A 24,304-nucleotide genomic window follows, 5' to 3' on the forward strand; every position below is an offset into this window, starting at 1 on the left:
GTCTATGCTTTGGATGCAGTCACAGACACCCGCTCCTTGATCTTTGATGTCCAGTCCTGTTGTCCAGTTCTGTTTCTCTTGTTTTTTGATTCCTCCCGGACAAAAAGGGGGAGTGGTTTTGGTTTGGTACAGTTTTTGGTACAGTTTTATTTTTGCTTATATGCTTACTTGGTACAGTTGGATAGATATTTGGTATGTTGGTACAGTTTATATACTTGGAGTTGGATAGATGGGTATATGGTATTATGTTTCTCAGTTACGGATGGATAGTATGTTTCTCAATTATTTTATATTTTGATTTAATACGGTTCCACAGTTTTTGGTTGGCTTGTGTAGTTACTATTTTTTTCAGGTGGATTGTTCAGAGGCATTGATCTCAGATGTGCATGGTTTTTGGTGTTTGTTTTGTTTGTTTTTTTTTTTTTTTTTTGGGTGCTTTTGATAGGAAAATTGTTTTAGAATCGTTTTGTTCGGGATTTGACAAAGGGGGAGATTGTTAGGACCCTTTGTTGTCAAATTCCATGGAAAAAACCAAGGTTGTAATCAACTTGTAATTTTCCAGTTTTTGTCTTCCCGCTCGAGCGGGGAAAGTGACGCTCGAGCGGGGTTTGCACTCTCACAGCATCTATTACGTCTGCAAAAATATTGGATGATATGATTTTATGCTCGAGCATGAACCCTGTATGAAACACGGAATATGGAGTCTCCGCTCGAGCGTCCATTCCCACGCTCGAGCGAACCGCACGATCTCAGTTACTATATATTCGTGTGCTGGTTCAATTCTAGGGTTACTTTTCCTAGATCTTATTTAAGAATCTTAGGGTTTTGTTTGAGATTTTCTTCAGAAATTTTTGTTGAGTTTTCCTTGATATATTTAAGAGGGTTTGTAACCTATGATCTAAGATACATACATCAAGAAGTTTGTTACTTCATATTCAAGAGTGTTCTTCTTCGGTGGATTCCGAAGATTCAAATGTGGAGTTTCAAAGGAATTTTGATTCTGTACGTAGTCGTTGATTCGACAAGTGAAGTTGTGGATTCAACTTCAGATTAATCGGTTCCGAGATGAAGGCTTGGTGAAAGAGTTACAGAAGGTTTGAAGACAAATTGGAGTAGTTGGGTAATTTGTTTGTTATCTTTGTAATCTTTCTTTCTTCAGTAGTGGATTGATTAGTGGCATTTCGCCCGTAGTTTTTTATTACAATTGAAGGTTCTTCAATTGTGATTTTTTCACGTAAAAATTGTTTGTGTCGATTTATTGTTTGTTTCGAAAACAACAATCTAAATCACTCTCGTAAGTGCTTGATGATTTAGATTGTGTGTTTTGAATGATTGGGAATTAAAATATTTTAATCTTGATCTAATCACAAATCACTTAGGATTTTCAAGATTGAACTGTGGAAGATTTACAGACTTCACTATTATTCTGAAGAGAGGTTAAAGGAATATGGAAATTGAATCCAACTCTCAAATTGTGGAGAAAGGTTGGAGCAATATGAAAATTGAATCTGACTCTCAAATTGCAGTTGATCTGATGAATGATTTTCTTTCACATAGATGGTAACTGTACCTTAAAACATGTTTTTAGGGAGACAAACCAACTAAATGGTCTAATTCATAGAGGATGTTTTAGACTGTTGGTCAATGTTATTGGCTAACATGGTTGGAGAGTGGTGTATGCAAAGACTTGACCTTACTTCTTCTTCTTCCTCTTTTTTTCTAATTATTATTATTTTTTATTTGGCGTCTTCTGTAATTTCTTTTGTACTAATAAAAATAGGTATCTATATCCAATCACTTCGATTAATTTAACTTTCAATTCTTTTTTCTAATTTTTCTATTTTTTTTTATAGTATTTTTTTACTTTTATGTTAGTCAAAATTTTTTATTTTTTAAATGTACCTTATCTAAATTTTATCCAAAAGAACAAAAAATTAAAAAAAAAACATTAAAACTAAAAACTATCACATTTTCTTTCCTTTCTTTTTTTTATATTTAATGTTAGGACCCTTTGTTGTCAAATTCCATGGATCAAAACCAAGGTTGTAACATGTTTGAATTTTCCAGTTTTTCCAGCTTTGGTCTTCCCGCTCGAGCGGGGAAAATGACGCTCGAACGGGTTTTGCACACTCACAGTATTTCTATCAAGCCTGCAAATATACTGCATGGTGTGATTCGACGCTCGAGCGTGGACCTTATATGAATCACGGAATATACAGTCTCCATTCGAGCGGGAAATCACACGCTCCGCGCGATTTCAGATTCTATATATTCGCATGTTGGGTCAATTTTAGGATTACTTCTCCTAGATCTTGTTTAAGGTTTTTTAGGGTTTTGTTTGAAGTTTTCTTCTGGAGATTGTGGTGAGTTTTTCCTTGATTTTTTGAGAAGGTTTGTAACCTATGATCTAAGATACAAATATCAAGGTGTTTGGTTTTTTATAATCAAGAGAGTTGTTCTTCGGTGGATTCCGAAGGTTCAAATGTAGAGTTTCAAAAGGCGTTTGATTCTGTACGTGGTCGTTAATTCGACAAGTGAAGTTGTGGATTCAACTTCAGGTTGATCAGTTCCGAGACGAAGGCTTAGTGAAAGAGTTGCAGAAAATGTGAAGACAAATTGACTGAGTTGGGCAATTTGTGTATTATCTTTGTAATCTTTCTTTCTTCAGTAGTGGATTGATTAGTAGCGTTTCACCCGTGATTTTTTATTACAATTGAAGGTTTTTCAATTGTGATTTTTCCACGTAAAAATCGTTTGTGTCGATTTATTGTTTATTCCGAAAAACAACAATCTAAATCACTTTCGTAAGTGCTTGATGATTTAGATTGCGTGTTTTGAATAATTGGGATTTGGAATATTTTAATCTTGATCTAATCACGAATCACTTAAGATTTTCACTTGGTATCAGAGTAGGTCACTCTTTGTTTTTATCAAAACTATATGAGTGTGATTTTGTATGACTAGTGTCATGGATTCTATTCGTGAAGGTAACTCGACCCATAGACCTCCTTTACTCGATGGTACAAACTATTCTTATTGAAAAGCTCGTATGAGAACGTTTTTAAAATCCATCGATGAAAAAGTTTGGCACTCCTTGATCTATGGGTGGAGTGAACTTATTGTCACCGTTGATAGTATTGTTATTCGTAAACCCCTTGATAAGTGGGACACAACCGATTACCAAAACTCGAGTTGAAACAGTAAGGCTCTCAACTCCCTCTTTTGCTCCGTCACACCTGAAGAATTTCGTCGTATTTGCACGTGTGAGGTAGCAAAAGAGGCTTGGGACATTCTTGAAACGATTTACGAATGTACTACCTCTGTCAAAAGGTCAAAACTTCAACGTCTCACCTCCGCCTTTGAAACCCTTTTTATGCACGATGATGAGACGTTTGATGATTTCTATGCAAAAATCAGTGATATCATGAATTCCTGTTTCACACTCGGTGAAAAAATCACAGAAGCTAAAGTTGTTGGAAAAATTTTGAAGTCATTACCTGAGAGGTTCCAATCAAAAGTGACAGCCATGGAGGAGACTTAGAATGTTGATACCCTCAAGCTTGATCAGTTGGTTGGAAACTTGCAGATATGAAGCCCACCAGATTTCAAAGAAAAAACAAAAAGAAAGTGTGGCTTTCATAGTGCTCATGAGATTGCAAAAACTCCGGAGACTGAATTTGATTTAGAGTCTGAGATGACGACTATGTTTACTAAACAGTTTGAAAAAAAATTGAAGAAAAAGAAGCCTAATTTCAGAGACCCTATTTCAAAAGACAACAGTAATGAAAAACCCAAAACTTTTTTACCAAAACTTGCTCCAAAAACTGAAAAGAAGATTGTAAAGGGGCAAGGGGTCAAGTGCTATGAATGTCAAGGGTTTGGTCATATTGCCCTTGAATGCCCTTCGAAAAAGAATCGAAAAAAAGTCTACACTGTGACTTGGGATGATGAAAGCGGGTCAGAGCAAAAACCCGAAGAACCTGAATTCGGAGAAGACGGGGATAGTGCTTTCATGGCATTTTGGTCCACTTTTACTCAACCTCTTCCAAAGCCAGCGGAATTAGCTCGTGGTCAGAACCTGCATCATGCTCCCACCTTTGATGGGAGCAACTACCTGTATTGGAAGATCAGAATGAGGGCTTTTCTGAGAGCTTTTGATCCAGAAGGCTGGCAGGCCATTAAAGAAGATACAGAAAGTGCTGACAATCCGAGCAATCATAGAGCCCTGATTGCTATTCATGGAGCAATTTCTGATGAAGAACAGCAACGGGTTGCTCACTGCACAAAGGCTAAAGATGCATGGGAAATTCTGAGCCAATTTCATGAAAGAGGACATTCATCTTCACCACCATCCAGCAACTTTTCTGCTTTAGTTGCCCGACTGGATGAGGTCAAAAAGAATGAGGAGCAAAAAGATGATGATGAAACATCAACATCAGAAGACAATGAAGAGATTAATGGTGATGAACTACAACAAGCTTATGAAAAGCTTTACGAGGAATCTCTGAATTTGTCCAAAATCAACGACAAACTCTCTCTCAAGCTCAAAGCATGTGAAAGTGAGAATGTCAAGCTAAAAGGAGAACTTGTAGCAGCAAAACAGAATGTCATCAAGATCTCAAGTGACAGGCAAGACCTATGTGGAAAACTTCTATCCTATGAAACTGAAAGGAATGAACTTCTGAAAGTGTATTCCACATATGAAGAGAAGCTTGAAAGCCTAGAGCTGTCACAAGCTACATTGGAAGAGATAGTCTGTCAGAAAGATAAAGAACTCTGCATTGCTAGAGCCACAATTGCTGTGTGGAACAAAGGTTCCAAATCTTTAGAAGACATTCTCGGGTCTCAACAAATGAGGTGTGACAAAAGTGGGCTAGGCTATGGTGCGACAGCTCACAAGGGACAGGCCTCTACTTCACATGACCTAAAGACTCAAGCAAAGGGAAAGTTGAAGGTAGACCAGGGTGAACCCTCTCTTCATCTACCTAAAGGGGGTAAGATCAACAAAAGGGAGGTAAAACCTATTTTTATTTGTCATCACTGTGGTAGGTATGGCCACATTCGTCCCTATTGCTTTGAATTGTTTGGTAAGGTGTCTCAAAAGGGTAGAAATTCGAATACTTTTTGGGTTAGGAGACAACCTTACATGTCTAGGCGGAATACTAAGATTTTTTAGGGTGTTCACAACGCCAAGACATTTACCAAGACCAAAAAGATTTGGGTGAGAAAAGATGATTTGACTTTTTTTGTTGTTCACACTGCTCTAAAAGCACGTGACTCACACATGTGGTATCTTGATAGTGGGTGCTCTTCTCACATGTCCGATAACAAATCCTACTTCACCTCCCTTGAAAAATATGAAGGGGAAATTGTTACCTTTAGAGATGGCGGCACTTCTAGAGTCATTGGTAAGGGCTCTATAAGTGTTGTTGGTCTTCCCAAGCTGGAAAATGCTCTACTTGTTGATGGTCTTAAAGCAAATCTTTTGAGCATTAGTCAAATGTGTGATTCCCATCATGAAGTATTGTTTTTGAAAAATAAATGTGAAATTTTGGATAAAAAGGAAAATACTGTCTTGCATGGGGTTCGCACATCTGATAACTGCTATGGGATTGTTACTACTAATGATCTCACTTGTTACTCTGCCATCATAAGTAACATTGATTTGTGGCATCAAAGATTAGGTAACATGAATTTCAAAGACCTAACTAAGATAGCCAACAAAGAGCTTGTGAGAGGAGTACCTAAACTGGGTAAGAATCTGAACCATGTGTGTGGACCATGTCAACTTGGAAAGCAGACCCGTGCCCCTCATAAAAAGGTGAACATCTTTACAACCAAACGTCCTCTTGAATTGGTTCACATAGATTTAATGGGTCCTACGCGCACTGAAAGCACTGGAGGTAAAAGATATATTTTTTTAACTATTGATGATTTTACTCGATTTTCGTGGGTAAAGTTTTTAAGGGGAAAATCTGATACATTTGATGCTTTCCAGGCCTTAGTCCTTAAAATCCAAAATGAACAAGGTGTTTCCATTGGGCGTATCATAAGAATCCGAACTGATCATGGTTGTGAGTTTGAAAATAGCTCTTTTTCGGATTTTTGTGATATGCATGGAATCAAGCATGAATTTTCTGCACCTATTACTCCACAACAAAATGGAGTGGTTGACAGGAAGAACAGAGTTGTTCAAGAAATGGCTAGGGTCATGCTCCTTAGTAAGAAACTTCCTCCAAAGTTTTGGGCTGAAGCCCTAAATACTACTGTTTATGTCATAAATCACATGTATTTAAGGCCCGGCACTTTACAAACTCCATATGAATTGTGGAAGGGATTGAAACCTAATGTAAAATATTTCAAAACTTTTGGAAGTAAGTGTTACATTTTCAAAGATAGAGAGCCTTTGGGCTAATTTGACTCCCGAAGTGATGAAGGTATTTTTCTAGGGTATTCAACCACTAGTAGGGCATTTCGTGTCCATAACCTGCGAACTTCTTCTTTAATGGAATCTATCAATGTGGTTATAGATGATATAGGTTCCCCTACTCCAGCAACAAATGAGGATGACAATGGTGAGTCTCCAATCTTGGATACCGAACCACAAAGTCAAAGAGAAGCTAAGGTCCAAGCACAAGAAGTTGAAACGGCACCATCCTCACAGGTAAGTCAAAGTCCAAAGAGTGCACAAAGAAACATCACTCCTGATGCTTCTATCACCACAAGTCCTGAGTTCAAACCATCAGCAAGGGTGAAACTGAATCATCCAGCTCAACAGGTGATTGGAAGTGTATCGGATCGAATGAAAACCCGAAAATAGATTCGGGATAAGGTATCACATATGTGTTATGTTTCATTAATTGAACCTAAGAATTTCAAAGAGGCCCTGCTAGATGATAGTTGGATTAACGCCATGCATGAAGAATTAGGTCAATTTGAACGAAATAAAGTTTGGACTCTAGTTCCCAGACCTAGATACATGAATGTGATAGGTACCAAGTAGATCTTTAAAAATAAATTTGATGAGAATGGTACTGTGGTTAGGAATAAAGTCAGGTTGGTTGCTCAAGGTTACACTCAAGTAGAAGGTGTTGACTATGATGAGACGTTTGCCCCAGTTGCACGTCTCGAATCTATTCATATTTTACTTGGTGTTGCTTGTTATCTTGGTTTCAAATTGTTTCAAATAGATGTGAAAAGTACCTTTCTGAATGGGTACTTGAAAGAAGAGGCATATGTTGAGCAACCAAAAGGGTTTGAGGACCCTAAATGTCCAAACCATGTCTATAAGTTGGACAAGGCTTTGTATGGGTTGAAACAAGCCCCTTGAGCTTGGTATGATAAACTTACTACATTTCTTCTTGATAATGACTTTCAAAGGGGTAGTGTGGATAAGACTCTATTTGTAAAACATACTAAGTCTCATATTCTTGTTGCTCAGATTTATGTTGATGATATTGTGTTTGGATCCACTGCTAATCATCTTGTGAAATATTTTTCGGATTGCATGACACATGAGTTTGAGATGAGCATGATGGAAGAGTTGTCTTATTTTTTGGGTCTTCAAATTAAACAGTCTCCTTCAAGTATGTTTGTTTCTCAGTTTAAGTGTGCCAAAAATCTTGTGTCAAAGTTTGGTCTTGAGTCTGCCAAACATGCATGCACTCCCATGAGCACCAGTCTTCATCTTTCCAAAGATTCTTCTGGTACTGATGTTGATCCTACCCTTTATAGGAGTATGATAGGGAGTCTTCTTTACCTCACAGCCAGTCGTCCTGATATTGCTTTCAGTGTAGGTGTTTGTGCCCGTTACCAAGCTAATCCTAAAGAGTCTCATCTACTTGCTGTTAAACGCATCATTAAATATGTTAATGGGACATTGGGGTATAGGGTTTGGTTTTCTACTGATACTACAGCTGAAATTACTGGTTTTTCTGATGCCGATTGGGCAGGGTGTGCTGATGATAGGAAAAGTACATCCGGGGGGTGTTTTTTCCTTGGGAATAATCTGGTTTCCTGGCATAGTAAAAAGCAAAATGCCATCTCCCTTTCGACTGCTGAGGCTGAGTACATTGCTGCAGGGAGGTATTGTGCACAAATGTTGTGGATGAAGCAAATGCTTCATGATTATGGGATAGAACAGGACACTCTCACTCTTTTTTGTGATAACACAAGTGCCATAAACATTTCAAAAAATCCTGTCCAACACTCTCGCACCAAACACATTGACATTCGTCATCATTTTATTCGAGAGTTAGTGAAAGAATGCCTTGTTGCTTTGGAACATGTACCCACTGAGCATCAAAAAGCTGATATTTTTACAAAACCCCTTGATCTTCTTCGATTTGAGTTTCTTAGAAAGACCTTGGGTGTAGTGCTCAGTAACTAGGATGTTTCCTTTTTTTATAGTGAGTGTGCGTGATTGGCTTATTGTATACTTGGATGTGATAATCTCATTGTCATTGAGTCCTGATATCTTTGCATCTAAAATTTAATATGAACACTGCTCATGTTGCTTACAAGATCTCATTCGTCCTTGTTCATAGCTTATTCTGAATGCCCATACTCATTTACTTCATGATCTCATTCTGTACACATTCTTGAGATAAACTGTTGCAGGGGTTTCCGCACAAGTGATCAAAGTTCTCTATGGACCACTAACAATGTTTCTGGTACTTTTTCAGAGGAACTGACCTATACTAGTATATCATGGGTGATGTTGAGACTCTTAGCCATCTACCATCTTTTTTCACTTCCATGGTTTCTCCCTCAGTTCATTGAAATCCAGGCATTAGGAAAAGGCTACCTTAGAGGCAGCAACCAGGCCAACCTTTTTTATTCCATTCTTCTCTGGTTTGGTCTCTATACTCTTGAGCGTACATGCCACCAGTGAGTGCCCACAAGAAAGAAAAGTTCAAAAGCATAAAAATAAAAAAATAAAAAAGGGAATCATTGATTGAGGGGGAGCCTCCGCATTTACTCAACAAATACCCTGTGATTCCTAGTGATTTGACTTTTCTTTGTGATGGTCCGTTACTCTTGTCGGAGGTCTAGCCATCTGATCACTACGAGAATTAACTCTAGCTCTGTGGCTCTCAAGGATTGCACACACACACATTCTATTTGTGAGCTCTCATGCGTGTTTTTGAGTTATGCGTTCATATGTTTGCTTATGACATTGATTAAAGTCTATTTGTTCTATTCATGATCTGGTGTAACAAATTTTTTTCTACAAGTTTTGAGGACTCATGATTGATGGACTCTTGTATCCTAGCGATATAGTAGTCCACTTGGACTCTTTGTTGATTACAGGTCATCTTAGTTGTTTTTTTTAAAAAAAAAAAAAGAAAATCCCCGCTCGAGTGGACATTCCCACGCTCGAGCGTGGTTTTGAGCCTTGCAGCATTTTTCACTTCACTTTACAGTTCTGAGAGGGGTACATTGGCGCTCGATCGGCCGTTTTCTCGCTTGAGCAAGTCTCTGTGTGTTTTGGCTCACGCTCGAGCGTTCAAACCCACGCTCAAGCGGACTGGTTTTGTATAAATCTCCCTCCTTCGACTCTTCAGTCCATTTTTTGCACTTTGGTCTCTCTCTCCTAGGGCATCCTTTGCGATTCCAGTCCATTGTGCCTCCTTGGTGACTTCTTCGTGCTCTCAGTGTGTGTGCTCACCTCAGGTATGTCTCTCATCTCTTTTTTCTTCTGTTCTTAAGTCATATTTCGGTCCTTTTGATTTCTTCGTATTTGTTTTTCTTGAGTTGATTTTACATTGTGTAGATGGGTCTATTTTTGTTTTTGTTCTTCATGTTTAGGTTTATTCGTTGTTGATATTAGTTTCTCTCTCTTCCATCTAGGGTTAGTGATTTGGGCATTTTGGCTCTATGGATTTTTCTTATGATATTTTCATGTTGGCTGCCTTGTACCATGCTTCATATTTGCAATATCTGGTTCTCTTGAGCCTACATTTTTGCATCATAGCTTTATTTCCTTGCCTCATGTTCTTATATCAACCTGTGATACTAATGTTTTGTGTTGTCTCTATTTTTTGGTCTTGGGTTGGGGGTTGTTTGGTTTGTTTTCTGTTTTGTCTTTGTGTCTTGGTTTAAGTCATGTCCACCTTCAAAAGACCAAAGTCTACTATCTCTCGCCCTCCATATAACACTGAGCAATTTCCCTCCGCTGAGAAAGCCAAGCTGTACCGCGAGTCTTACCCAGCCCGCTCCATTCATCTTGAACGTAATGTTCAACCCTCCACATTTGAGTCCATCCCTATCCGCTCACTGTTTGATCCCTTGGGTGGGGATAATGTTCTTTTATTTTCTGGCTCTCAAAACCTATCTTGGGTGCGAGAATTCTATTGTAATATGGATAGTCTTGACAATATTGGGCCCTTCTTCAAGACGTGGGTGCGGTCTAGACCCATTACTGTTACCACCGACCTTATTCGAGAGGTGTTAGGGATTACTGAAAGATTTCCCATCTTCTATCCTTTTCCAGTACGCCCCACTTGTGACTTTGATGAGGTTGCCCACACCCTTTGTGGTTTCCCCCGTTCTTGGCCCTCTGGTTCATTGATTAAACAAAATGAGCTTCTCCCACAATTTAGATTGCTTAATCTTATTATGTGTGCCAATATCGTTGTTACCACTCATAGCTCCAAACTTAACCAAGATCAAGGTTTTGTCCTTCAATGCATTTCTCAACATCGTTCTATAGATCTTGCCACACTGATCATTCAAAAGATGGTTGCTGCTTTTGAGCGCAACAATCTTGGTTTACCCTATGGCTGCCTCATAAACCAGTTTCTCGCCAAGCTTGAGGTCCCTACTTTCAATGAGGATGAGTTTGCTGCCCCTTCCCGACCGTTTACCAAAAAGACTGTCTCCCAGAGTCAGTCTCACATTAGGTGGGTTTCTTCTGGTTCAGGTAGATCTGGTGCAGGTACGAGTGATGCTGCAGCCATGGCCGAAGAGGCTGAGTATGATGTTGCTGCTGCTGGCGGAGATATTGGTGAGGGGGAGCAGCCTCCTCCAGTTCGTACGATTCGTGGTCAGGTTCAGTCCTTTAAGAGATCTGTTGCTTCCCGGTTTGACCACCTCGAGGGGAGGATGGATATCTTTGAGGCCAAGCTCACAGATCTTGAGACCACAGCTAATATCCGGTTCAGTGCCTTGGAGGCTTCTTCCCAGCGCATCGAAGCGTCTGTGGCTTAGTCTTCTGCTCAGCTGGCTCAGATTTTGTCTTGACTTCAGATGCAGTCCCAGCCCCTTGCTCCATGATCTTTGTTGTTCTGGTCTGTTTCTCTTGTTTTTTGATCCCTCCCGGACAAAAAGGGGGAGTGGTATTGATTTTCAGTTCAGATGGTACAGTTGTTTTAGTTGGTAGAGTTGTTTTTGGTTTACATTGATGGTACAGTAGTTTTACTTTGGTTTATATTCTTCCTTGGTACAGTTGGATAGCTGTTTGGTATAGTTGGATATGATGGATATATTTTTTGGATAGCTGTTTTTCTTTTTAATGGATGGATTTATATTTTGTTCTTTAATACAGTTCCACAGATTTTGGTTAGTATTGTGTGGTTGTTTCTCTTTCAGGGTGATTGTTCAAAAGCTTGGATTTCAAATTTTCATGGATGTTAATGTTGGCTCATAGTAGTTGGTGTTGTTAGTCTTGTTTTTGTGTTTTTGATAGGCAAACTGGTTTAGTGATTTTGTTAGGAAAATTGTTTTAGAATGGTTTTGTCCGGGATTTGACAAAGGGGGAGATTGTTAGGACCCTTTGTTGTCAAAATCCATGGATCAAAACCAAGGTTGTAACATGTTTGAATTTTCCAGTTTTTCCAGTTTTGGTCTTCTCGCTCGAGCGGGGAAAGTGACGCTCGAGCGGGGTTTGCACACTCACAGCATTTCTATCAAGCCTGCAAATATACTGGATGGTGTGATTCGACGCTCGAGTGTGGAAACTTCTGCTCGAGCGTGGACCTTATATAAATCACGGAATATGCAGTCTCTGCTCGAGCAGGAAATCCCACGCTCGAGCGGACCGCGCGATTTCAGATTCTATATATTCGCATGTTGGGTCAATTTTAGGATTACTTCTCCTAGATCTTGTTTAAGGTTTTTTAGGGTTTTGTTTGAAGTTTTCTTCTGGAGATTTTGGTGAGTTTTTCCTTGATTTTTTGAGAAGGTTTGTAACCTATGATCTAAGATACAAATATCAAGGTGTTTGGTTCTTCATAATCAAGAGAGTTATTCTTCGGTGGATTCCGAAGGTTCAAACGTAGAGTTTCAAAGGCGTTTGATTCTATACGTAGTCATTAATTCGACAAGTGAAGTTGTGGATTCAACTTCAGGTTGATCAGTTCCGAGACGAAGGCTTGGTGAAAGAGTTACAAAAGGTGTGAAGACAAGTTGACTGAGTTGGGTAATTTGTGTATTATCTTTGTAATCTTTCTTTCTTCAGTAGTGGATTGATTAGTGGCGTTTTGCTCGTGGTTTTTTATTACAATTGAAGGTTCTTCAATTGTGATTTTTTCACGTAAAAATCGTTTGTGTCGATTTATTGTTTATTCCGAAAAACAACAATCTAAATCACTTTCGCAAGTGCTTGATGATTTAATAGCTTTCATAGTTCTTACTATGTTGGTAGTCTAAATAATATTCCTTTTACTTATTTGGATTTTCCCTATAAATAGGATAGTCTTTTGTTCGATTAGATAAAAAAAGAAAGGGAAAAAAAAGAAAGAGAGATGAGAAGGAAAAAAAAAATATAGTAAAGGTGAGAATTATAGATCTTCTTGAAGAAACAAATAAAAGTTTTAAAAGAATTTAATTCTATAGTTTTTAATTTTTTAGTTTTTCTTCTTTTTTTTTTTAGAATATATATATATATATTATATCAAAAATAAGAAGTTAGAATAAATCACATAAGGTAAAAAAAAAATTGAGAATTGACTATTTTGATTAATTTTTTAATTTTTTATCAAAAAAATGTGTAGAAAAATAAAAAGAACAATTGATTTTTTTGTAGTGAATTTTGATTTTTTTTTTAATTTTTATTATTTTAAGGCCTACTTTGAGAAGTGTTAAATAAATTAATTTTTTTGCTTATCACGAAAAACGTGTAAAAAATAAAGAAGTGATGTGACTTAAATAAATCATAAAATCAATAAACTGACTTATAAGCCACTTCCCAAAAAAAGCCTAAAAGCATCTCCAATGGTGTTTGTCAAAATAGCATTGCCATTGCTATAATTTGGCAACGAATAGTTCTATTTTGTCAAATTATAGCAATGGTACTCCAATGGTCATATGTTATTTTATCAAATCTCGACCAACTTGTCCTCCAAGTTTGTAAGTGTTGTTTGGATATAAGTTTTTTAGTTTTTTTTTTTTTTTTGGTTTTATTTTAATCTTTTGTGATCTTTTTTCAACTATTTGTAAAAAAAATTATATACTTACATTATACCTGACTAAACACATATAAAAAATGAAAAAAAAAATTCAAAAAAAATTTAAATATAATTCACCTGTAAATTTAAATGTAAAATATTCAAAATTATATTGAAAAATAAATGACATTGCAAAATTAAAAAATATATTATCCCGTAATTATTCATAAGGAGGCATTGAAAAATAGTAATTTAGGTTGCTGGCATGTACCAAATTTGGCGAAAATCTCATTTTTGCGTATTATGTAATACGTTTTTATCTGAGGGTTCAAATGAGAAATGTCCGTAGTCATTATCAAACATTCTTCCTTTTTTATCTCAAGTTCTCTCATCTCCTACAAATGTTCTTCCTTTTTGATCTCTAGTCCTTTCATCTCCTACAATGCTTGAATCCTTTTTTCTTCTCTTTCAGCTTTTTCATTTCCTTCTCAGCAAGGTGTTGGTTAAATGTCTTCAACAAATTGTTATATTTGTTGACTTCAGCTTGAACAGCTTCACTTTTTCGAAGCAATTCTTTTGTAGATTTCCTACCCATAAGCCTTTTACCCCTTGCAGAAGACACTACCCTCACCAATTGGATTATTACCAATAGTTGGATTGTTACCAACATTTGGACTGTTGTCGTCTAAGCAGTTATCCATAGGGGATTTAGGGTTTGAATTAGGGGAAAACGGTGTATGTATCTTTAACTTCATTGTATTCGTAAGAGTTACATCTTGCCACCTGACATTGTTTTGCAAGATTGGCCAACAATGTTCAAAAGCAAAATGTTTGTTTTCATATTGATGGTATAAAAGTTTTCCGTGAAGCATCTGTATCAATAAAATACTTAATTAATTAATTAGTTAATTTTTTTATGAGACCAAAAAAAAATGAAGATGAAAGCTTACTATATCAACTTGAGACATCCCACTTGGGTATAGATTTTCAACTTGCGCTAAACACCCACGAAATTTGTTGCAACATTTCATAATTACACTTCATCAATATGAGATAGACACTTGTATTATTGAGTTATCATTCTATATCAAGCAATAATTTTCAAAAATTCTTCCCTAAAAATGAGCATGAGATTGCGAATTTCTAACAATTGGGTATTCAATAATGTGACACCAAGCTCTACAAATTGCCACATCTTCGTGAGTGGTGAATGATTTTCCTCTCTTTGTTTTTGATGAACCTTTTATACTAATTGTGTGAAAAATATTAAAAAAAATATAATTGAAAATATTTTTACTGTGAACTCAAATTGGTGAAATAAGATGTGTGTTTGCACTACTACAAAAACATGACCGTTTTTTTTAGTTGTTTAATTTATAGTCGTTGGTGTCTTGTTTGTTTGGAAAAATAGCCTTTTTTTTACTTCCAGATTGAAATAGAGTCGTTGGGCTCATGTTAGACATTCCAAGACACTACCCTCACCATTGGATCTTTATATAAACCAACGGCTGAGATTAACTTCTAGAGTCATCTTCCTCTCTCTTTCGTCTTCCTCTCATTTCCAAAAAGTCACTTTATCTCTCTTTTCTTTCTATATCTCTTTTTCTACAAATCCTATCTCTCTTCTCTCTCTCTCTCTTCGATCAGCGACGATGCAAACTCCTCCTCATGATGGGAACTTCTCTCTCTGCTTTCCGTCACTGCCAATCGTCGCTATCTATCCCCCCCCATCCCTCTCTCTCTCTCTCTCTCCTAGAATGGATCGGCGACATTGGACAAGATTGAAGAGATAATCGCCGATTCTGAACCAAGGACCATTAGATCTACTTTGAACTACCAAAACCAAATCTGCTCCCCTTGCCGGCGATCTCTTTACTGCTTCCTTCAATGCTGTGACTCATCGCCCATCTCTCTCTCTCTCTCTCTCTCTCTCTCTCAGTTCTGAACTCTAGGCGAAAGAGAAGACGAAGCAGAGATGGTGGTGGTATCTAGCCCTCACATACGATGGAGAAGATGAAGATAGTCATAAAGAAGATGAAGACGAATAAGATAATTGTTGATATCTGTTGGAATATGAACAACACATGGCAAATCCAAGTATTTATTATTTTCAGCTTTGCTCATATTCTAAAATTTTGAGATTTGAAGTTATGAAATTGCTTGTTGAGATTTATTGAAATTGTTAAAAAAAAAATTATTGAATCTAAGATTTGTTGACTTTGTTTGAGATTTTGTTGAGATTTATGGATTGTTATTGATTGATTCTATAAAATAAAAATAAAATAAAAAATACAAACTTTGCTGATTTTGGGTAAATTTAAAAAAAAAAAAATTATTGAAATTTTTTTTGGTGAATTCTGATAAAAAAGAAATGGTGAAACAAGTTTCTGTCAAATTTGTTTTGCTGGAAATGAGGGAGGGAGTGAGGGAATGAAGGAAACAGTTGGTTTTGGTTGAATTGGCACAAATGGCTACTGCCATATTTAATCATTGGAGCATCATTTTTCAACACAGCTGCTATATTAAAGCAATAGCAGCTCTAATGGCAAATCATTAAAAATGCTCTTAGTTGTTACCAAACTTGCCCAGCTCGTTTGAAAACATCACAAAATAGTTTAAAGTCAAAAAAAATTTAAAAAAAATTAAAATGTTAAGGGAACCACAGATAGATAGGAGAAAAGAAAAAAATACCAACACATGAGAGTGCAAGTGACATTTGCACTCCACCGTCTTCCATTTGTACCTCATCACAGACACATTTGTACCCTTATGTATGAATAATTTTTTTCTCTTTCTCACACCTAATGTGATTCTCCCAAACATGTTGATTCACATTTTGGATATCTTTTTTGTAAATATATTAATTTTTTTTTTATCTCATAATTTAGCTATAAAAAAAATTAATAATAACAAATAATATAAAAAAAAAAATGTTTTCATGGAATGTTTTAAAAAAATTGGTAAAAGATTGATTTTTTAACTTTTTTTTAAGTAACTTTTTCGATAAAAAATTGACTTCTTTCGAATAAAAAAAACTGACTTTTTTAATTAAAAAAAATTAAAAAGTCAAAAAATTGACTTTTTTTTTAACTTGTCAAATTGAGCCAAACGAGGCGATAGTCTTCTTTGATATGGATCATCAATAACGGCTCGACCGTGCTCAACCGTCCTTTGGAGATGATGATGATGATGGCCACCTGCATCGACCCCTCCTCCCTCCTCTGCTCCTCCACCGCCGCGGCCGCCTACACAAGCCGCCGCAATTTCAAATTTCCCGCCAAATCTCGACCAACGGTCTCATCCTGTGGCAAGACCGCCTATGATTCAAGTAAAAACTCTTCCTTCTTTCCTTTCTTCATTCTATCTTTACTTTCTAATGTTTCTCTTGCATTTTCTTAGCTACCAAACGAAGCTCTCTATTACCATTTACTAATAGGTGCTTCGATTTGTACTAATTCCTTTAAACTTGTTAGGGTTTCCTTGTTGTTAAGTAGTGAAATTACAGAGCTGGGTTGTTCTATATGTTTCTATAGTTATTTCAATTATTAATTTGCTTACAGATTGTGCATCTTTTGGAAGGAGAGAAGTTTTATCTCTGGTTACTATTCCATTTTTTCTTCATCTCCATGAATCCCCGGAAGGTTTTCGCGCTAATGCTGCGGAGTAAGTTACTTATAAACTATAAAATTACCCTATTCTTTTTAGGTTTAGGAAGGGGATGGCTTCTCCCTAGTTCAACTTTCAACTGAGCCAAACAGTTGAGACCTTACCGGTAAGAATCTTTTAAAAAATTTAACAGTGCCATATCTTCATAGGCTCTTACCGGTAAGAAATTTTCGTTTAATGATTTTTACCGATAAAAAACCTCAATTGTCTGGTCCAGTTGAAAGTTCAACCGAAGAGAAGCCAAATCCTTTTAGGAAAATGATATCGTAACATTATTTACGACTAGAATAATGTGACAATGGTGTTATTACTTTTTTTTTTTTTTTTTTGGGTTAGAGTGTAGATGTTTTCTTCTTGGCTCCCAAAGCTAGGAACAGAAAGAAAAAAAAAGAGAAAAAAAAAATATGTAGGAAACACATACAGTTTATGTTTTTTTTTTTTTTTTTTGTTATGATTAGTAATTGTAGGAAGCACATTTTTTCTTTAACTAATAGAATTATTAGTTTTCGTTTATTTTTGGGTTCTTAAGCCATTTTTTTTTTTCTCATTAAGGACCCGTTTGGAAATAGGCTAATTTAGTAACTTTTTGACTATTTGGCTAAAATATGAGCTAAAAAAAACTAATATGTTTGGGATGACTTTTTGGCTTTTTATGAAAAGATGTGCAAAAAGTAGAGAGAAAAGAGAATCTTTGACTTTTTGGTATGGGTTGTTGACTTTTTGGCTAATTTAGTAACTTTTTGACTTTTTGACTAAAAAGTTTGGTTGCCAAACGAGGCCTAAGTATAATTCTTGCAAAACAGAAGACCTATGTGTCAAGAATATTTCTGGATTTTCATTATGTCTTCTCTAAGTCATGAGTAAGCTACTTCTGTCGAGGAACAAAATTATTGTTTTTTAGTATCATTTATGTTGAGTCGAGAATCCTTTAGAAACTCAATGAAAACTGTAAAAAGAAAATTGTGAACTCATGGAAACAATCAGCAACATGTAATATGTCTCAGACCTCTTTACATTCGTACAAGACGATACTTAGTTTAATGCAAATGTGAATTAGCTAAATGTTTGATTTTGATTTGTAGCCAAAATTTTCCGGTTGACTTAAAATTCTTGTCTGTTATGCAGCTGGTCCAACTTTAAATTTGGTTTACTAGTCACTAAATCTAAATCATGAGTTATGGATATCTGTATCATATTTTCTAGCACACTTTTTGCCTTTATTGACAATGAAGTTTGGGTGCCAGTGATTATTTTCTCGTAAAGGAGGAGGTAAGGAAGGTATTGTCCAAAGGCAAGGCTGCTGGTGTACTTCGTTTAGTTTTTCATGATGCAGGAACCTTTGAAACAGATGGGAATGCAGGTAAATGTTTTGAGGAATTAATCTGCAAATAATTACTTAGTGCAGTCGTAAACATTACTTCTACTTAAGATCCTTTCTCCATTTATTTATTGCTCATGAATTACTGTGGAACATTTTGGGTATCACAATTGTTCTAGTCTTTTTCAGCGAAATTTTGAGTGTTTCCTTCCAATCTATCTCCTGCTTTTATACCTGTTTATTGTATCTGGGTCGCCTAAGTTGGCCACTCTTCGTCAGCTTGCATGGCTATAACATTGCCTCTTTATCACATTATTGTGCAACACTCATAGGGTCACTTTAGAAGATCAAAATAGGGCAACAACCAGATGCAGTAAATGTTAGCTAAAGCTTTAAGCTTTAAAGATAAACTTTTTCTATCAAAATTTGCTGTCTTTTGTTAGCCCCATGGCTGAGAGTGCCATAAAATTGTTTAAGCTACTGACAGCTGTTTAGTGCTTTCACTTGACAAGTTGACATATATGTATATGACTTTCGTTGAAATTTTAAATGGTTGTCGTCCTGTATCAAATTGATTGGATGTAAGATTTCTTTCTTAAATGTTTGGGTTTCTTTCTTCTAGGGAATGGAATTTCCAAGGTTTATAAGGAGGATGATGTAGCATGGCCTTCATGAGGATTCCTTCAACTCATGATGGGAAAATTTATATGTTAATTATATGTTTTACGGGACAAAATGTTGGGAAACTACGAAACAACACGTTCGCAAAATGAGTATAGTTGAGATGAGGATGCTAAAATGGATATATGGTTAGATTATGAAAGATAGAATTAGAAATTAATATATTTGCAAAATGGTAGGAGTAGTTACAATTGAAGATAAGTTGACAGAGAATATGTTAATATGGTTTTGTCATGGACAATGAAGACCTGTAGATGCAATGATAAGGAAGAGTGATATTATCACTATATAAGCAAATATTAGGTAGAGGGGAAAACCTAAACTGGCATGCGATGCGGTAGGAAAAAAAAATTTATTTATTTAATTTAATTGAGCATATGGCTCTTGACAAAACAGAATGGTGAAAAAAGATTCTTGTAGGATTAGTTTGCTTTGGTTCTCTCTCTCTTTGTCTCTCTCTTGAATTGAGCTGAGCTGCGCTTTGGCTTCTTGACAAATACCTAAATTTGTGAACTATATTATTGTGACATTTTGAAGGCCCTTTTTATTCATATATACTTTGGTCTTTTGTTTCCTCTTTTTTATTTCTTTTTTCTTCTTCTCTTTAAATACTATGAACTGCTTTTGTTATTTCAGGTGGAATGAATGGCTCTATAGTATATGAACTGGATAGACCTGAAAACACAGGTCTTAAAAAACCTATCAAGGCAAGCTCTCTCCCGTCTCTTGCACTCATTCCCCCTCCCCTATTACAGTCTATTACAGTTGTTATGCACACACATATACATAGTAATATATATATATACACTACATTTCTGTGTTTACTTATAAACAATTTCAAGTTCTCATATGCCTGAGCATATATCCAGAATGATGAACTTTTACCCAACCACCAACTGTCTAACTCCTCAGTGGATACGTTGGTTGTTTAGATTCTTGAGAAAGCAAAGGCTGAGGTGGATATGAAACAATCAGGTTATTACCATCGAAAATTAAATTGTTGAAAGTAATTTAAACTTCATCAGATTTATGTTTCACGGGCCGTTGCTTGGTGCAATTGTAAATGTATAGATTAGATGTTTTGGTATATCCTAACTCTTTGTGGCTTGTTTCTATATTAGTATCATGGGCAGACATGATTGCCGTGGCAGGAGCTGAAGCTGTTTCTGTTTGTGGAGGTCCAAGGATTCCAGTTCAGTTAGGGAGATTGGATTCCATGTAAAGGGCTAAACTTTTGCTAAATATGATATAGAATCAGATTTGCTTAGACTGAGCAAAACTGGTTTCTTTGGTCAATTAATGCTAAAATCCTCAAGCTTCAGCTTTCAATTAAACGTTCGAGATGCTTTGGATCTTAGTTGTCCAGTGTCCATCAGTTTCTGCCTACTTTTAAAATTTGAACAGTAGCTGCTGAAGAACTGTCAGCCTAATTATTAATTATAATTCTGCTTTACAGGGTCCCTGATCCTGAAGGGAAACTTCCTCAAGAATCATTGGATGCTACTGGCCTGAAACAGTGTTTTCAAAGAAAAGGCTTCACGTGAGTTTAAATAGTGGACACAGTATTTTTCTATTTGATTGCTTGATGAATAAACTGTTTATTGGAGTCTTTATCTTTATGTTTCATAAATTCTCCAAAAACTGTTAGTGCCCCTGATGTTTTTAAATCCATATGGCATATTCCCATTGCAGAACTTTTGACTCTTGAATATTATGTTCAGTGATCAAGAGTTCCTCTTTTGTTTCTCACTATCCTTCTTTGTCTTTGATTAATGTCATTTTAGATATTAAAATGTAGTCTTTTAATCACCCATGCAATTACTATTCTTTTTTGTTACTTGAGTTGATAGAAAAGACTTGGCTGCAAGTCCTGAATAATTAAGTTTTTCCTAGTTTCTTTCTGAAATGGACCAATCCTCATCATTTTAAAATGGATAAGGAGCTTGGGCATGTCAATGCAGTTGCTTAATATCTTACATAGTCATTGTGCACTAAATATTAAGTAGGTAACTTCTTTATATATACATAAAAGGATAGATGATGTCATTGAGAGTGCATACTGTCTACATTATTTCAGATGTTATTTTTATTTTGCTGGCGCTTCTCAAGACTCCGGAGTGTATAAACCTATTGATGATTTGGATACAGAGGCTCGAAGTCTCATACATGATTTCAGATGTTATTTTGATTTTACTGGCCCTTCTCAAGACTGAGGAGGGTATAAACCTATTGATGATTTGGATACAGAGGACCATCAAGTGGAGTTAGGTGACATACAGGTGAGGTGGGATGTTCCATGATGCATCAATTCGGTCTTCATTGTTATTCAGTTCCATCTGAAAGGGCTAGATGTCAAAATATATCTGGGGCCACGAAAGAATGTTCTGAATTTATTGAAATTTAGCAACTTGATGGATTTTCCTCTTAGAAGAGGGCAACTTACTTGGTCAAACAACCACAAGTTCACAACACTTCATCTTTATATAGGATTATTGACATGTTCTTCGGTGGCTTCTATTCAAGGGGAGCACTTGTTGGATGTATTGAAGTCTATGCTCCAAAACTTCATGTTAGATCACGTGTGTCTTCTGTAGGATAGTGGGGGACTTCTTCACAGTGGCAAGGTGCCAATCAGTATGGAAAATTTGGCTGGAGGATTTCAGGATATAATGATGGGGAGATGGGATGGGTATAGGATTCAGGGACAACTTGAGAAGCACATATACAAACACATGAAAGATATGGCATACTGACATACCGATACAGGAATTTTCAAAAAATTAAAACGTAAGGCACAGTGATGGCACAACAATAAATTGATATTTATTGTAGATTTGATTGTGGTTACATTTAACTGGGGTGATGTGAGGGAACAATTTGGATACTACTTGGTGGATTGGGAGGTTTGTGTTCTTTGAAGGAGGGCAGCCTAGGGTTTGGGTGTTGGTTACTTTGAACCAACTGCTTTTAGGAAAGTGGCCATGGAGGCATTTAGTTTAGATGGATGGTCTGTGAGAACATGAAAATATGTTCGTATTTAAGAGTATGTTCTCCTTTGAAGGAAAATATGGGAGCTTAGTGTCTGTATGGATGTATAGTGAGGTGAGAACCTCCTAAGAGGAGTCACTAGAAGAAAATGAGAATGTTGAAATGGACGAGCAATGTTAGAAGAAAAGATAAATCAAGAAATAAATCTATTATGAAGAAGTTTGAATTCACACCAATAGAAGATAAGATGAGGGAAAATTGTTTGAGATGATATAGCCTCTTGGGCTAGGGAACCTTAACCACGAACAATGTCAATTGGTTGCCCTCGGTTAACAAGACCTGGGAAATTTTGGAAGCTATAAACTAGTTAAAGCAGTATTCTAGTCAATAAATGTATGAGTTATATTTGTTAGGCATGTTTGGCCATATGTACATTATGATTGATAGCTTTCTACAAAATTCATGGCCTCGTTGCATTGTCTTGGCAGAACACAAGAACTTGTTGCATTATCCGGGGCTCATACTCTTGGAAGTAAAGGTTTTGGAAACCCAACTGTCTTTGATAATTCATACTTCAAAATTCTTTTAGGGAAGCCGTGGTTGTCTTCAGGTGATTGACATAATCTGGGTCTTATTGTATTTGTCAACTTACATCTCATTATTAAATTTTCTCAGTCAGTCAGTGCGGTCTAGACCTAGTTATATGTCTTCTTACAGATTCTTCACTTATCATTGATCTATGCAGGTGGTATGTCAAGTATGATTGGTCTTCCTTCAGATCGTGCACTTGTTGAGGATGATGAATGCTTAAGGTTTGTCATTTTCGGAACCCTTTTTTAACTGCCTTTACTCATGACCCAAACTATAGAGAAATGGCAATTAGTATTTTCAGCTTCACTGCAATAAAATTTTGTGACATGTTTACTAGTATCATTATAACTCAAGCTTCATGAAATTCTTTGTAGCCTAGATTTTGCTGTAATTGAAGAATAATTGTATGATTCTTGTCAAATTTTAATATGATTTGAATGATGATGGGTTATTCTTCGTATTGATCAGGTGACTTCTTCTCTGCCTTAATTAAATACAGCATGCGTTTTGTAAAATATTTTGCAATTGAAAAATTAGTTTTGAGGTTCTCCCTTACTCAATAGCTTTGAAGTCCAAAAGGATTGTTAATTTGCTATATAAGTCTCATGCCGATTGACCCGACAAATGTAATTGGATTATATATTTGCATTATGGTCTGTGTCAGTTGATGCAAATTAACATAATCTGACAAATAGCAATCTTATTCTCAATTTGCTTACTATTGTGCATGTAAATATTTTCCTTTTCACAGGTGGATTTCCAAGTATGCCGATAACCAGAATTTGTTCTTTGAAGATTTTAAGAATGTCTACACCAAGCTTGTGAATACTGGTGCAAGGTGGAAAACATCATTGTAATTCCTTGAGAACCACAATATGTTATTGCATGTTATAATCTTTTAAAATATATATATATATATATATTTGCTTGAGCTTGGTTTGTTTAGGAAGAAATAAAAACATGAAGGCATTATGTAATTTTAATCATTCATGTTTCTATGATTTCTGATTTAAATATCAAGGTGTGTCTCATTATGAGACAAAGCTTGGGTAGTTCACATCATCAAATGTATTGGATCAAGAAGAGACTTGCATGACAAAGCATTCCACTTCTTTCTTTTTTCCTATACGAGTAAAGAACTTTTTGTCTCAAAATGTATTCTTTTTCACCTTTGATATAGGAAACAGAGAAAGGTTGACAACCTAATGAACTTCTTGTATTTCATTATTTTCTTCCAATTATTTGTGGTGTTCTTGTTCTACGTGTGTTCAGCTCTCGTTATCTGTATAAATCAAGTTTTGAACACATTTTGACGTACATTAATTTTTTGAGCTCAACTCAAAATTCAACTTTTCGTTAAGCTTATATTCACTATCGAATGGTTATAGAAAATCGAAATACTCAAGCTCGACTTGATTGAAACTCATTTGAGATTGAATGAAAGATAAATTAAGTTTGAATGCATTAGAATGGTTTGGAACTTTTGGTTTTATTTTTTTTTTTGGTTTTATTTTCTGTACCTCCTGGACAGTAAGCAAAACAATATTGAAGAAGAGAGAGTGATTTTCCAGAAAGTACTGATTACCCAATTGCTGGGATGTTTTGTTAGTGTTGTAAGAAGTCTCCTTTAAAAGCCAGTTTTTTGGTTTAAGAACTATTTTTTGGGGGTTTT

At 36.1% G+C, this 24,304-nt stretch overlaps 1 protein-coding gene across 2 annotated transcripts; it reads left to right on the forward strand.

Moving 5' to 3' along the window:
• The first annotated feature begins 16,496 nt into the window (after nucleotides 1–16,496).
• On the forward strand, nucleotides 16,497–23,696 carry APX6 (ascorbate peroxidase 6). Of its 2 annotated transcripts, XR_014344449.1 has the most exons (11): nucleotides 16,497–16,716; nucleotides 16,949–17,051; nucleotides 18,299–18,414; nucleotides 19,690–19,760; nucleotides 19,986–20,028; nucleotides 20,175–20,271; nucleotides 20,510–20,593; nucleotides 22,530–22,651; nucleotides 22,787–22,853; nucleotides 23,007–23,100; nucleotides 23,384–23,563. XR_014344449.1 is itself a non-coding variant. In XM_028232748.2 (10 exons), exons 1-10 carry the CDS (start codon nucleotides 16,566–16,568, stop codon nucleotides 23,487–23,489), a joined length of 960 nt encoding a protein of 319 aa, XP_028088549.2. In that variant the 5' UTR covers nucleotides 16,498–16,565; the 3' UTR covers nucleotides 23,490–23,696. The 2 variants fall into 2 exon arrangements, 1 of the variants encoding a protein (XP_028088549.2); XM_028232748.2 differs by lacking the exon at nucleotides 23,007–23,100 and having other exon boundaries at nucleotides 16,498–16,716; nucleotides 23,384–23,696.
• Nucleotides 23,697–24,304: the final 608 nt, after the last annotated feature.

This window comes from Camellia sinensis, chromosome 11 (assembly GCF_055761805.1).
Source record: "Camellia sinensis isolate YWXY chromosome 11, ASM5576180v1, whole genome shotgun sequence".
NCBI classification, from domain to species: Eukaryota; Viridiplantae; Streptophyta; class Magnoliopsida; order Ericales; family Theaceae; genus Camellia; species Camellia sinensis.

Excerpts from the sequence above, each read along its gene's own strand:
- APX6 (XM_028232748.2), top strand. The coding sequence starts at position 16,566 with ATGATGATGATGATGGCCACCTGCATCGACCCCTCCTCCCTCCTCTGC. Across the intron at positions 18,415-19,689 it reads TGAAACAGATGGGAATGCAG|GTGGAATGAATGGCTCTATA; the intron begins GTAAATGTTTTG and ends TTGTTATTTCAG. Across the intron at positions 22,652-22,786 it reads GAAGCCGTGGTTGTCTTCAG|GTGGTATGTCAAGTATGATT; the intron begins GTGATTGACATA and ends TGATCTATGCAG.